Source organism: Oncorhynchus mykiss, chromosome 24, assembly GCF_013265735.2.
Source record: "Oncorhynchus mykiss isolate Arlee chromosome 24, USDA_OmykA_1.1, whole genome shotgun sequence".
Lineage (NCBI taxonomy): Eukaryota > Metazoa > Chordata > Actinopteri > Salmoniformes > Salmonidae > Oncorhynchus > Oncorhynchus mykiss.
In genome coordinates, this window is record NC_048588.1 from 17,020,684 (window position 1) to 17,033,641 (window position 12,958).

A 12,958-nucleotide genomic window follows, 5' to 3' on the forward strand; every position below is an offset into this window, starting at 1 on the left:
ACACTGTCAGGTACAGTAGTAGGTCAGAGATCTCTTTCTCACACTCTCTTTCTCTCTCTCTCACCTCCAGGGTAAGCTCCTCCTACTCCAGGGTAGGCTCCACCTGCACCAGGCACACCACCCAAACCAGCACCTAGGGCTGGGTGAAGAGAGAGAGAGAGAGAGAGAGAGAGAGAGAGAGAGAGAGAGAGAGAGAGGGAGAGAGAGAGAGAGAGAGAGAGAGAGAGAGAGAGAGAGAGAGAGAGTAAACCCCTCAAGAGTTAGTAGTTGAAGTAAAGACATTTCAGTAGCCCTGTGATAGCGATCATTACCATATTTAGCAGCTTTAGCTTGAGCCTGGGCCGGGTTAAGACCTCCTGTCCCCACACCTGCAGAGAGTGGGGGAACATAGACAGAGTTACAGGTCTCATTTCAAATTCATTTAAGTAATAGAAAGCTTTTAAAATATATTTTCACATATATTTGTGTAAGTGTTCTCCAAATCCCTACCAGTTCCAATGGGGTATCCAGGCTTGGATCCAGGACCTCCTTTTCCCCCAGGAAGGCCTGCTCCACCACCACCACCACCACCAAAGCCCCCGTATCCTGAAACAAGTGGAGAGAAACATCTACCATCTACACACATACAATTACACATACATGCAGACACAATACTTAAAACATTTACATATGAAAAACTTTCTGTACCAAATGGAAGTTTGCCTCCAGCTCCTCCAGCTTTCGCTCCATAGCCACCTGTGGAAACCATGGTGACATATAAACGGAATAGAGTAAAGGTTTTGAATATCCGCTAGCACACTGTCAGAAAATCAATTACTTACTTCAATGTTTTTGAACTGTCTTTTTTTTAAGGTATTGATTTATTGCTGATTTATTCATTTCAGATCCATCCAAATACATAAAACCACACAATTACACTCAAGTATATTCAGCAGTAAACGTTAATGCGTCTAATGTAGAGGGTTAGTAGTTCTACATCATTGTTAAGGTTTGAGCCCAGTAGGTCATAGCTGAAGCAGTTTGGGTTTTTGCATGTGTAAACACAGCTACATTTGTTTCTCATCAAACCGGTGTTGATTTGATTCAGAGATATGACCTAGCCCGCTACAAACATCGAGAAACATTCTGAAAACGAAGCTACGGAACAGACAAGGAGGATTTGTCAGTCCACTCAGATCTTACTATTGCCCCTGAGTGACTACAGATCTGAGAGGAGGCTAAAGGAGAGCTCTAACCTACTGTATGCTTTTGGCTGCATGACACTCTTCCCTGTGAGGGACCACATTCGTTAAATAGATAACTAAGACCATGTTGTCTTAACACACATAATATTAACTGACATTGATTGAAGTGGTGGTCCCTTATAGGGAATGGGTGTGAAGCAGCTAACTTACATACAATACATGACAGGAGCAATCACAGTTTTAGTGGGTTACGGTTCGGAGGTATTGCACTTTTCAGATTCTCGAAGCGTCTTAGAGGGGAAGGTGGTAGATGTATTGTTCTGATTTTGAGGTCTTCCTAGAACGTGATGATGTGACTGCAACAACACATGGAGAAAAGGGTCTCATTTTTGAAAACAACTCAGTTTTGAAGAGGAAAGAAAACACCCTTGTCCCAAAGCCAGGACCTAGGCCTCAAAAAGAGAACGATTCTCAGCAGCCAATTCACAATGATAAACCCACCATACATGACCTGATGCCATAGAGGGGGGTAGCCATAGAACCGCCCGTGCATGTGGCCGTTCATGTGACCGTGGCCGTGCATGGGGCTGTGCATGTGGCCATAATGGGGGTGATGGGGATAAGACACTCTGTGCACTGGAGGGAAAGGAACTGCAACGCACGGTCAACAGTGTGTCAACTTAATTTATAGTGACTGCAAACATCTGACATTTAACATCCATTAAACACTGGGATGATTGTCGTTTAAGGACAATAGTCATAGTTGTTTTTAAATAACTAATGGAGGATTGCCACCTCCAGTTTACCTGCACACGCCAAATGACTATACACTTGTTTTAACACTAGCTACAGTGCCTTGCGAAAGTATTCGGCCCCCTTGAACTTTGCGACCTTTTGCCACATTTCAGGCTTCAAACATAAAGATATAAAACTGTATTTTTTTGTGAAGAATCAACAACAAGTGGGACACAATCATGAAGTGGAACGACATTTATTGGATATTTCAAAAAATTTTAACAAATCAAAAACTGAAAAATTGGGCGTGCAAAATTATTCAGCCCCTTTACTTTCAGTGCAGCAAACTCTCTCCAGAAGTTCAGTGAGGATCTCTGAATGATCCAATGTTGACCTAAATGACTAATGATGATAAATACAATCAACCTGTGTGTAATCAAGTCTCCGTATAAATGCACCTGCACTGTGATAGACTCAGAGGTCCGTTAAAAGCGCAGAGAGCATCATGAAGAACAAGGAACACACCAGGCAGGTCCGAGATACTGTTGTGAAGAAGTTTAAAGCCGGATTTGGATACAAAAAGATTTCCCAAGCTTTAAACATCCCAAGGAGCACTGTGCAAGCGATAATATTGAAATTGAAGGAGTATCAGACCACTGCAAATCTACCAAGACCTGGCCGTCCCTCTAAACTTTCAGCTCATACAAGGAGAAGACTGATCAGAGATGCAGCCAAGAGGCCCATGATCACTCTGGATGAACTGCAGAGATCTACAGCTGAGGTGGGAGACTCTGTCCATAGGACAACAATCAGTCGTATATTGCACAAATCTGGCCTTTATGGAAGAGTGGCAAGAAGAAAGCCATTTCTTAAAGATATCCATAAAAAGTGTTGTTTAAAGTTTGCCACAAGCCACCTGGGAGACACACCAAACATGTAGAAGAAGGTGCTCTGGTCAGATGAAACCAAAATGGAACTTTTTGGCAACAATGCAAAACGTTATGTTTGGCGTAAAAGCAACACAGCTGAACACACCATCCCCACTGTCAAACATGGTGGTGGCAGCATCATGGTTTGGGCCTACTTTTCTTCAGCAGGGACAGGGAAGATGGTTAAAATTGATGGGAAGATGGATGGAGCCAAATACAGGACCATTCTGGAAGAAAACCTGATGCAGTCTGCAAAAGACCTGAGACTGGGACGGAGATTTGTCTTCCAACAAGACAATGATCCAAAACATAAAGCAAAATCTACAATGGAATGGTTCAAAAATAAACATATCCAGGTGTTAGAATGGCCAAGTCAAAGTCCAGACCTGAATCCAATCGAGAATCTGTGGAAAGAACTGAAAACTGCTGTTCACAAATGCTCTCCATCCAACCTCACTGAGCTCGAGCTGTTTTGCAAGGAGGAATGGGAAAAAATGTCAGTCTCTCGATGTGCAAAACTGATAGAGACATACCCCAAGCGACTTACAGCTGTAATCACAGCAAAAGGTGGCGCTACAAAGTATTAACTTAAGGGGGCTGAATAATTTTGCACGCCCAATTTTTCAGTTTTTGATTTGTTAAAAAAGTTTGAAATATCCAATAAATGTCGTTCCACTTCATGATTGTGTCCCACTTGTTGTTGATTCTTCACAAAAAATACAGTTTTATATCTTTATGTTTGAAGCCTGAAATGTGGCAAAAGGTCGCAAAGTTCAAGGGGGCCGAATACTTTCGCAAGGCACTGTATGTGTCCATTTCTATAGATTCCAAGATGTCAATGCAATGACTGGAAAATTTAGCTTCATTATCAACATTTTACCTGTGAATTGATAGTAGAAAATATATCATTAGCAGTCATTAAATTGTCCGGTGACATACCTTGTGTTTTGGGAGTTTTGAGTGGGTATCCATGGAATACTCCTGGCTGCATTGGTCCTCCGTAACCAACACGACCTGAGCCTCCTGGTCCCTGTTGTCCTCCACCTGGCACTGTAGAGGACAAATCATATCAGGCAGACAGACGGACAGGCAAACACATGCAGGCAGGCAGATAGAGAAACAGACTAGACATGAAAACAATGTGATCTGTAGATGCATGCTACAGGTATCCCAATCAAATGTTACATGATTTGGGATTGAGTCCGTTCCCAGTGGCCACACCAGGCAGCACTCCACGACCACCAAACCCTGCAGACATGAAGAGGAGGGGATCAGAGATTTAGCTAGTAAATGGATTAAGGTTGAATGGCGGGATTTACCGAGATTTACCGGGATTGACCGCCTAAAACCACTCCCTTAAATTATAATAAATGATTTATATGAACAGCATGGCGTGAAATGGCGTTAAATGATATGTGATGTCTAAATCTGGCTTCCCTGCGGGCTCTGCATGATGAACACTCAGGGTGGGGACAGACAGCCCATCTCCGTATGGAGCGCAGTTCACAATGCATGTAGACCTACTTATGATCTCATCATGGCAACTTTTTTTCTTGTGACAGGTAGGCCCACATTTGGTACAGCATAGACTATGCTACAGTAACATAAATACCAAATGCGCATCTAACTTACACATCTCCATCTGGCTTTCAGGGATCCCCTTGTTTTTTAATTGTAAAGATTATTATTATCATTTTAGTTGCAGATGCAGAGTTTTACAACAGAATATCACTTGAATATCGTTGCTTTAAATCAGGGCACGTGCCAGCGCTCACTCACAGTTGTTCTCTCTCTCTTGCCATCAACTCCATTCAAAGCGCATCCAAAATAAACTATCCTGTTCTAGATTGATATATAGCCCTATATAAAGATCTCATAGCCTACCTCTTTCAGGTAATACATTCAATGCAATATTAGCCTTATATTTAGCTAATTAATTATGGGTTATGCATAATAAGCTTCTAATTTATAGCATCCGTCTCTTGCGCAATACGCACGCAGCTTTGCTCCGCTGGCCTCTCTCCTTAAAAAACGCTCCCTAGCTCTTGGAGTCTCATGCAGGATAAACTAGACTACAATAGCTTGCTGGACATAATTAAAACAATTGTTTTATACCACTAGACTATTTGAAGAGGGACACAAGCTCTTTTTAGCTGAATGTTAAATACAGCAGCCAATAGAACTCACAGGTAGTTTGAAAGGAGAGCAAATGCGCGATGGCGGTAGCCTTTAGCAGTTACTTTTTCAGACCCATAACCATTCAATCTGAAGCGAATTGAAAGCCTTCTGCATCTAATTATAGTCCTATATTACTCAAGGATGTCAATAGAATGATGAAGATAAGGAAAACAAAACTTATTTAATTAACTGTTGAAAACGAGGAAGGAATGACACAACAACAGAGAGAGAAAGTGGAGGGAGGCTAATGACATTAAGGGAAATATGAAAGGTATATATATGCATCAGCCTACTAATTATACAAATAGGCCCTATTAAATTTCAATGTTAAAATCAAATTCTCTAGCCTATTCTTGTAACTTTGTAGGCTACATGTGCTGCACCAGAATCACATGTTCTCTTCTGCTTTATCATGGTTTATATAATACAATAGAGTACAGTAATACAGTTCACACTAAAAAAGATTAGTCTACTGGAGCTAGCTGCATTTATTTACTCAAGAGAGCATATACAGTGCATTTGGAAAGTATTCAGACCCCTTCACTTTTCCCCCGACATTTTGTTCCATTACAGCCTTATTCTAAAATGTATTAAATAGTTTTTTAAATTCATCAATCGACACACAATACCCCATAATAACAAAGCAAAAACAGTTTTTTAGAAATAAAAAAACAAACAGAAATATCGTTCAGACCCTTTACTCAGTCAGTACTTTGTTAAAGTACCTTTGGCAGCGATTACAGCCATGAGTCTTCTTGGGTACGACGCTACAAGCTTGGCACACGTGTATTTGGGGAGTTTCTCCCATTCCTCTCTGCAGACCCTGTCAAGCGCTGTCAGGTTGAATGGGGAGCATCACTGCACAGCTATTTTCAGGTCTCTCCAGAGATGTTCAATCAGGTTCAAGTCCGGGCTCTGGCTGGGCCACACAAGGACATTCAGAGACTTGTCCCGAAGCCACTCCTGCGTTGTCTTGGCTGTATGATTAGAGCCGTTGTCCTGTTGGAAAGTGAACCTACGGCCACAGTTTTAGGTCCTGAGCACTCTGCAGCAGGTTTTCATCAAGGATCTGTACTTTTCTCTGTTCATCTTTGCCTCGATCCTGACAAGTCATCCCGGTCCCTGAAAAACATCCCCACAGCATGATGCTGCCACCACCATGCTTCACCGTAGGGATGGTGCAAGGATTCCTCCAGACATGAAACTTCTCATTCAGGCCAAAGAGTTCTTGGTTTCATCCAACCAGAGAATCTTGTTTCTCATGGTCTGAGAGTTCTTTAGGTGCCTTTTGGCAAACGCCAAGCGGGCTGTCATGTGCCTTTTACTGTGGAGTGGCTTCGTCTGGTCACTCTACCATAAATGCCTGATTGGTGGAGTGGTGCAGAGATTGGTTGTCCTTCGTGAAAATTATCCCATCTCCACAGAAGAACTCTGGAGCTCTGTCAGGGGGACAATCGGGTTCTTGGTCACCTCCCTGACCAAGGCTCTTCTCCCCTGACTGCTCAGTTTGGCCGGGCGGCCAGCTATAGGAAGATTCTTGGTGGTTCCAAACTTCTTCCATTTAAGAATGATGGAGGCCCCTGTGTTCTTGGGACCTTCAATGCTGCAGAATTGTTTTGGTACTCTTCCCCAGATCTGTGCCTTGATACAATCCTGTCTCGGAGGTCTACGGACAATTCCTTCGACCTCATGGCTTGGGTTTTGCTCTGACAAGCACTGTCAACCGTTGGACGTTATATAGACCCGGTGTGTGCCTTTCCAAATCATGTCCAATCATTTGAATTTTCCACAGATAGACTCCAATCAAGTTGTAGAAACATCTCAAGGATGATCAACGGAAACAGGATGCACCTGAGCTCAATTTTGAGTCTCATAGCAAAGGGCCTGTATACTTATGTAAATAAAAAAATATATTGTTTTCACTTTGTCATTATGGGGTATTGATTAAATAAATGTTTTTCCTAGTCAATGTTAGAATAAGGTTGTAATGTAACAAAATGTAGAAAAAGTCAAGGAGTCTGAATACTTTCCGAATGCACTGTAGCTAGCTACATCTATGGGATTTTGGGTGCTTGGGCTCATTTAATGTATTTAATATATGGCTCATCAGGCTAGAATTTTTTTGTAAAATATTTAACCCTAGAATGGATATCACAGCATGCAGATCCCTGAGTTACATCAACCTATATTAATCCCCAGATGGGAGGGTATGGTGAAACACTCTGTTTGATATATATTGTGATTCATGTGGGTTTGATCTGTGGACTTTCAGAAGAATAGAAGATACACACCTTGTCCTGGCACCTGGCCACCTTGGTAAAGTCCAGGCACCCCCACACCTGCAAAGACCAATAAAATCAATGATTTTATACTGGATCCAATGGCCTTCATCGGATATTGTACACATGCATAGTCACATAAACCCACGCTCACCTGGCACTCCTCCTTTTGGAGCCTTTCCTTTTCCGGTACCAAGTCCCAGCCCACCTCCAGGTAGTCCAGTCTGAGGAATAACAGGTGCTGAAAGCGATACATGGGAGAGACATTACATACTGTAGTTACAACTACTCATATACCAGTTAGTCCCCAGTCAGTATTGTGAATCGGCATAGGTACATTAAACATCTAGAGGATAATGATTAAACATTGAAAATTGTCAAGATAAAAAAGTAGGACTGGATGGCATGATTTGAGCTTTGTGTGTGTGTGTCTTACCTCCTGCAGGCACCGCAGCTCCTGTTCCTGCACCTCCAGGTCCCCCTGAGTTGGTCATCATCATCATCATCATTAACACCACAGTGATCAAAGAATATGGACAATGCTAATCTTTATCCAGAGTTGTATTGAAAGGCAGAGGTTCTATGGTACTCTAATCTGTATAAAGTGTATGTTGGGAATAGGGTGCCATTTGGGACACAGAACACAATAATGCATGGCATTCATCTTGCCTCATCAAATGCTTTATATCTTTGGCTCTTTGTTTATCCCCTACGCAGGAAATGAGCTGTCAGCTCTGGCTCTTGGGGGCTTGGCAGTCGGATGAAAAGTTTTCATTTATTTATTTAACCTTCTCTTTCTATCTTAAAATCCACCAATCCTTCTCTCTAAGGAACAGACATTACGCAGTGCCTTTAGTATGTGGTGAACAAATGAGGAGATTCAGAGAAACAAGGGAAGGCTGGCAACAAAGAGAATGGAGAGGAATGCTGCTGTTCTGTTCTATCTGAAAGGGGTTTGGATGAAATGGGATCATTTTGTTGGAATACCATGAAAAGAGTCAAGATAGGGTTGAGGAGCATTGCACAAGCGCTGTATCGGGCCTGTGACTGAGGGCCTTGTCGACTGCCAACCAATATTTAAGCACAGGCTCTTTTCCATAATGCTAAGCCATGACACCCTTCATTGAACATGTACACACATACTCCAGAACAATGTAGTTCAGGCAATATTGTTGCTTAAACTATCTAGACTATGTATGCCAACTTATAAATCATGTCAAAAGTTTGGATGCAATTGATGTGAAACATTTTCTCATAGCATGTGAGCACACAAATATATGTGTTATTTAAGGTTTTTTACAGTTAGTGAGTGCTTTTTTAGATCAGATAACCTCTGCTTTCTTATGTCTCTAGTCTATTGGGAATATCATTTAACCTCCGTTGGGTGGTTTGGGACCCTTTCCTGCAGCTCCAGTGAACAAGAGATACAGAAGGTACAGTACAGTGCCTTGCGAAAGTATTCGGCCCCCTTGAACTTTGCGACCTTTTGCCACATTTCAGGCTTCAAACATAAAGATATAAAACTGTATTTTTTTGTGAAGAATCAACAACAAGTGGGACACAATCATGAAGTGGAACGACATTTATTGGATATTTCAAACTTTTTTAACAAATAAAAAACTGAAAAATTGGGCGTACAAAATTATTCAGCCCCCTTAAGTTAATACTTTGTAGCGCCACCTTTTGCTGCGATTACAGCTGTAAGTCACTTGGGGTATGTCTCTATCAGTTTTGCACATTGAGAGACTGACATTTTTTCCCATTCCTCCTTGCAAAACAGCTCGAGCTCAGTGAGGTTGGATGGAGAGCATTTGTGAACAGCAGTTTTCAGTTCTTTCCACAGATTCTCGATTGGATTCAGGTCTGGACTTTGACTTGGCCATTCTAACACCTGGATATGTTTATTTTTGAACCATTCCATTGTAGATTTTGCTTTATGTTTTGGATCATTGTCTTGTTGGAAGACAAATCTCCATCCCAGTCTCAGGTCTTTTGCAGACTCCATCAGGTTTTCTTCCAGAATGGTCCTGTATTTGGCTCCATCCATCTTCCCATCAATTTTAACCATCTTCCCTGTCCCTGCTGAAGAAAAGCAGGCCCAAACCATGATGCTGCCACCACCATGTTTGACAGTGGGGATGGTGTGTTCAGCTGTGTTGCTTTTACGCCAAACATAACGTTTTGCATTGTTGCCAAAAAGTTCAATTTTGGTTTCATCTGACCAGAGCTTCTTCCACATGTTTGGTGTGTCTCCCAGGTGGCTTGTGGCAAACTGTAAATGACACTTTTTATGGATATCTTTAAGAAATGGCTTTCTTCTTGCCACTCTTCCATAAATGCCAGATTTGTGCAATATACGACTGATTGTTGTCCTATGGACAGAGTCTCCCACCTCAGCTGTAGATCTCTGCAGTTCATCCAGAGTGATCATGGGCCTCTTGGCTGCATCTCTGATCAGTCATCTCCTTGTATGAGCTGAAAGTTTAGAGGGACGGCCAGGCCTTGGTAGATTTGCAGTGGTCTGATACTCCTTCCATTTCAATATTATCTTTTGCACAGTGCTCCTTGGGATGTTTAAAGCTTGGGAAATCTTTTTGTATCCAAATCCGGCTTTAAACTTCTTCACAACAGTATCTCGGACCTGCCTGGTGTGTTCCTTGTTCTTCATGATGCTCTCTGCGCTTTTAACGGACCTTTGCTGCACTGAAAGTAAAGGGGCTGAATAATTTTGCACGCCCAATTTTTCAGTTTTTGATTTGTTAAAAAAGTTTAAAATATCCAATAAATGTCGTTCCACTTCATGATTGTGTCCCACTTGTTGTTGATTCTTCACAAAAAAATACAGTTTTATATCTTTATGTTTGAAGCCTGAAATGTGGCAAAAGGTCGCAAAGTTCAAGGGGGCCGAATACTTTCGCAAGGCACTGTACATATACAGAAAGTAGTTCACTAGTTCTAAAATGGCCGCTGCGACTGTAGGATTTCAATAGGTCATGGGACCTTGGGTGCCAACATGGCACTCACCTAAACCTGGCTGTAATCCACCACCGCCATAGCCTGTAGAGAAACACAGACACAATATGGTTGGATTATAGTTTGATGTGATATATGTGTATTTGGTTATTTTAAAGCTTTCCACAACATAGAGAAATCCATAGCAACATTATTAAATGGCATTAAAGTGTTCTTTGATATAGACTCTACCCACACAACTCTATAGTCTAGGGCCTGTGTTTCTCAAACATGTTGGCACCAGGGACTGGCAAGCCATGGTTCTCCTCTTTGGAGTACAGCTTTGGTTAAAAATATGACTTGAAAATGTGAGGACTTGTAAGTTATAGTATCGATCACATGGACCGCTGCATGGATTGCCCACGGAATGAGGGTTGAGAAACAGAGCTCTAAGGATCTGTCCTGTCTTGTGTAGTGTGTACTGTACCTGGCTGTAGTCCACCTGCACCATAGCCTGAAAGAAACAAAGATTTATAGCTCTGACATATTGCTCAATGTATATTGAAAAACATCTCACCTAGCTATCTTAAGATGAATGCACTATTTGTAAGTCGGTCTGGATAAGAGCATCTGCTAAATTACTCCAATGTACATGTAAACTGCAATACTATCACGGAAACCAGTGGTTCCCAAACTTTTTATAGTCCCGTACCCCTTCAAGCATTCAACCTCCAGCTGCATACCCCCTCTAAGCACCAGGGTCAGCGTACTCTCAAATGTTGTTTTTTGCCACCATTGGAAGCCTGCCACACACACTATACGATACATTTATTAAACATAAGAATGAGTGTGAGTTTTTGTCACAACCCGGCTCGTGGGAAGTGACAAAGAGCTCTCATAGGACGAGGGCACAAATAATAATATAATAATAATCAATAATTTTGCTCTTTATTTAGCCATCTTACATATAAAACCTTACTTGTTCATCAAAAATGGTGATTAACTCACCACAGGTTAATGAGAAGGTTGTGCTTGAAAGGATGCACATAACTCTGCAATGTTAGGTTGTAATGTAGAGAGTCTCAGTCTTAAATAATTTTCCACACACAGTCTGTGCCTGTATTTAGTTTGCATGCTAGTGAGGGCCGAGAATCCACTCACATAGGTACATGGTTGCAAAGGGCATCAGTGTCTTAGCTCAATTTGCCAAGGCAGGATACTCTGAGCGCAGCCCAATCCAAGAAATCTGGCAGTGGCTTTTGATTAAATTCAATTTTCACAGAACCGCTTGTTGCAATTTCGATGAGGCTCTCTTGTTCAGATATTGGTAAGTGGACTGGATGCAGGGCATGAAAGGGATAACGAATTCAGGTGTTTGTGTCGTCCGTTTCGGGAAAGTACCTGCGTAATTGCGCACCCAACTCACTCAGGTGCTTCGCTATATCACATTTGACATTGTCCGTAAGCTTGAGTTCATTTGCACACAAACAAATCATACAATGATGGAAAGACCTGTGTGTTGTCCTTGTTAATGCAGACAGAAAAGAGCTCCAACTTCTTAATCATAGCCTCAATTTTGTCCCTCACATTGAATATAGTTGCAAAGAGTCCCTGTAAACCTAGATTCAGATCATTCAGGCGAGAAAAAACATCACCCAGATAGGCCAGTCGTGTGAGAAACCTGTCATCTTGCAAGCGGTCAGACAAGTGAAAATTATGGTCAGTAAAGAAAATTTTAAGCTCTTCACTCAATAAAAAAAAACGTGTCAATGCCCATATCATTGCATAATGCAGAAAATACACGAGAGTTCATGGGCCTTGCTTTAACAAAGTTAACTATTTTCACTGTAATGTTCAAAATGTCTTTCAAGCTGTCAGGAATTCCCTTGTTAGCAAGAGCCTCTCGGTGGATGCAGCAGTGTACCCAAGTAGCGTCAGGAGCAACTGCTTGCACATGGTTTACCACTCCACTATGTCTCCCTGTCATGGTTTTTGCGCCATCAGTACAGATACCAACACATCTTGACCACCAACGTCCATTTGATGTCAGAAAGCTGTCCAGGACTTTAAAAATATCCTCTCCTGTTGTCCTGGTTTCCAGTGGTTTGCAGAAGAGGATGTCTTCCTTAATTGACCTCCCATGAACGAAACGTACATATACCAGGAGCTGTGCCAGGCCCGCCACATCTGTTGATTCATCCAGCTGTAACGCATAGAATTCACTGGCTTGTATGATGCGTCATGAAAGCGTTGTTTGATGAAGGCATTGTCTGTATAGTTTTTTGGGGCCTTTTCCCCCATCATTGTCCCAGCCATATCCGCAGCAGCAGGAAGAATTACGTCCTCCACAATAGTATAGAGCTTGCCTGTCCTAGCCACTCGGTAGCTCACCATATAAGATACTTCTAGACCCTTTTTATTAATGGTATCTGTTACTTTTATACATGTCTCACTACTCGAAAGTCATCTTTATTCTCGCTCAAAATGGTCCTGTGGCTTATTTTTCAAATGGTCTTGTTTCATTTCTAAATGTCTGCGCAAGAGTGAAGGTTTCTCACGAGAGAGTAACGGTTAACGTGATTGGATGTTAATTATTTGACTAGGCTACCTGTATTTGACATTGTGTTGTTATTTCAGTGGACACTAACTAGATGGTTTACTTTTGTTTTTGGCAGTGAAACAAGGCTACTCAGGTGAGAAA

At 41.9% G+C, this 12,958-nt stretch overlaps 1 protein-coding gene across 34 annotated transcripts in view; it reads right to left on the reverse strand.

Moving 5' to 3' along the window:
• Positions 1-12,958, reverse strand: part of LOC110503876 (elastin) — a 93,753-nt gene that overhangs the window by 27,177 nt on the left and 53,618 nt on the right. For 32 of the 34 annotated variants that reach the window (XM_021582468.2, XM_021582461.2, XM_021582484.2 and 29 more), the window contains exons 8-18: positions 10,745-10,771; positions 10,330-10,362; positions 7,742-7,786; positions 7,460-7,546; positions 7,318-7,365; positions 4,034-4,096; positions 3,788-3,898; positions 688-735; positions 490-585; positions 312-368; positions 65-139 (exon numbers count right to left, since the gene is read on the reverse strand). In XM_021582468.2, the coding sequence (XP_021438143.2) occupies positions 65-139; positions 312-368; positions 490-585; positions 688-735; positions 3,788-3,898; positions 4,034-4,096; positions 7,318-7,365; positions 7,460-7,546; positions 7,742-7,786; positions 10,330-10,362; positions 10,745-10,771 (690 nt within the window). The remainder of the gene's footprint in view (positions 1-64; positions 140-311; positions 369-489; positions 586-687; positions 736-3,787; positions 3,899-4,033; positions 4,097-7,317; positions 7,366-7,459; positions 7,547-7,741; positions 7,787-10,329; positions 10,363-10,744; positions 10,772-12,958) is intronic. The other 2 variants (XM_021582453.2, XM_021582469.2) reach the window with 2 other exon arrangements.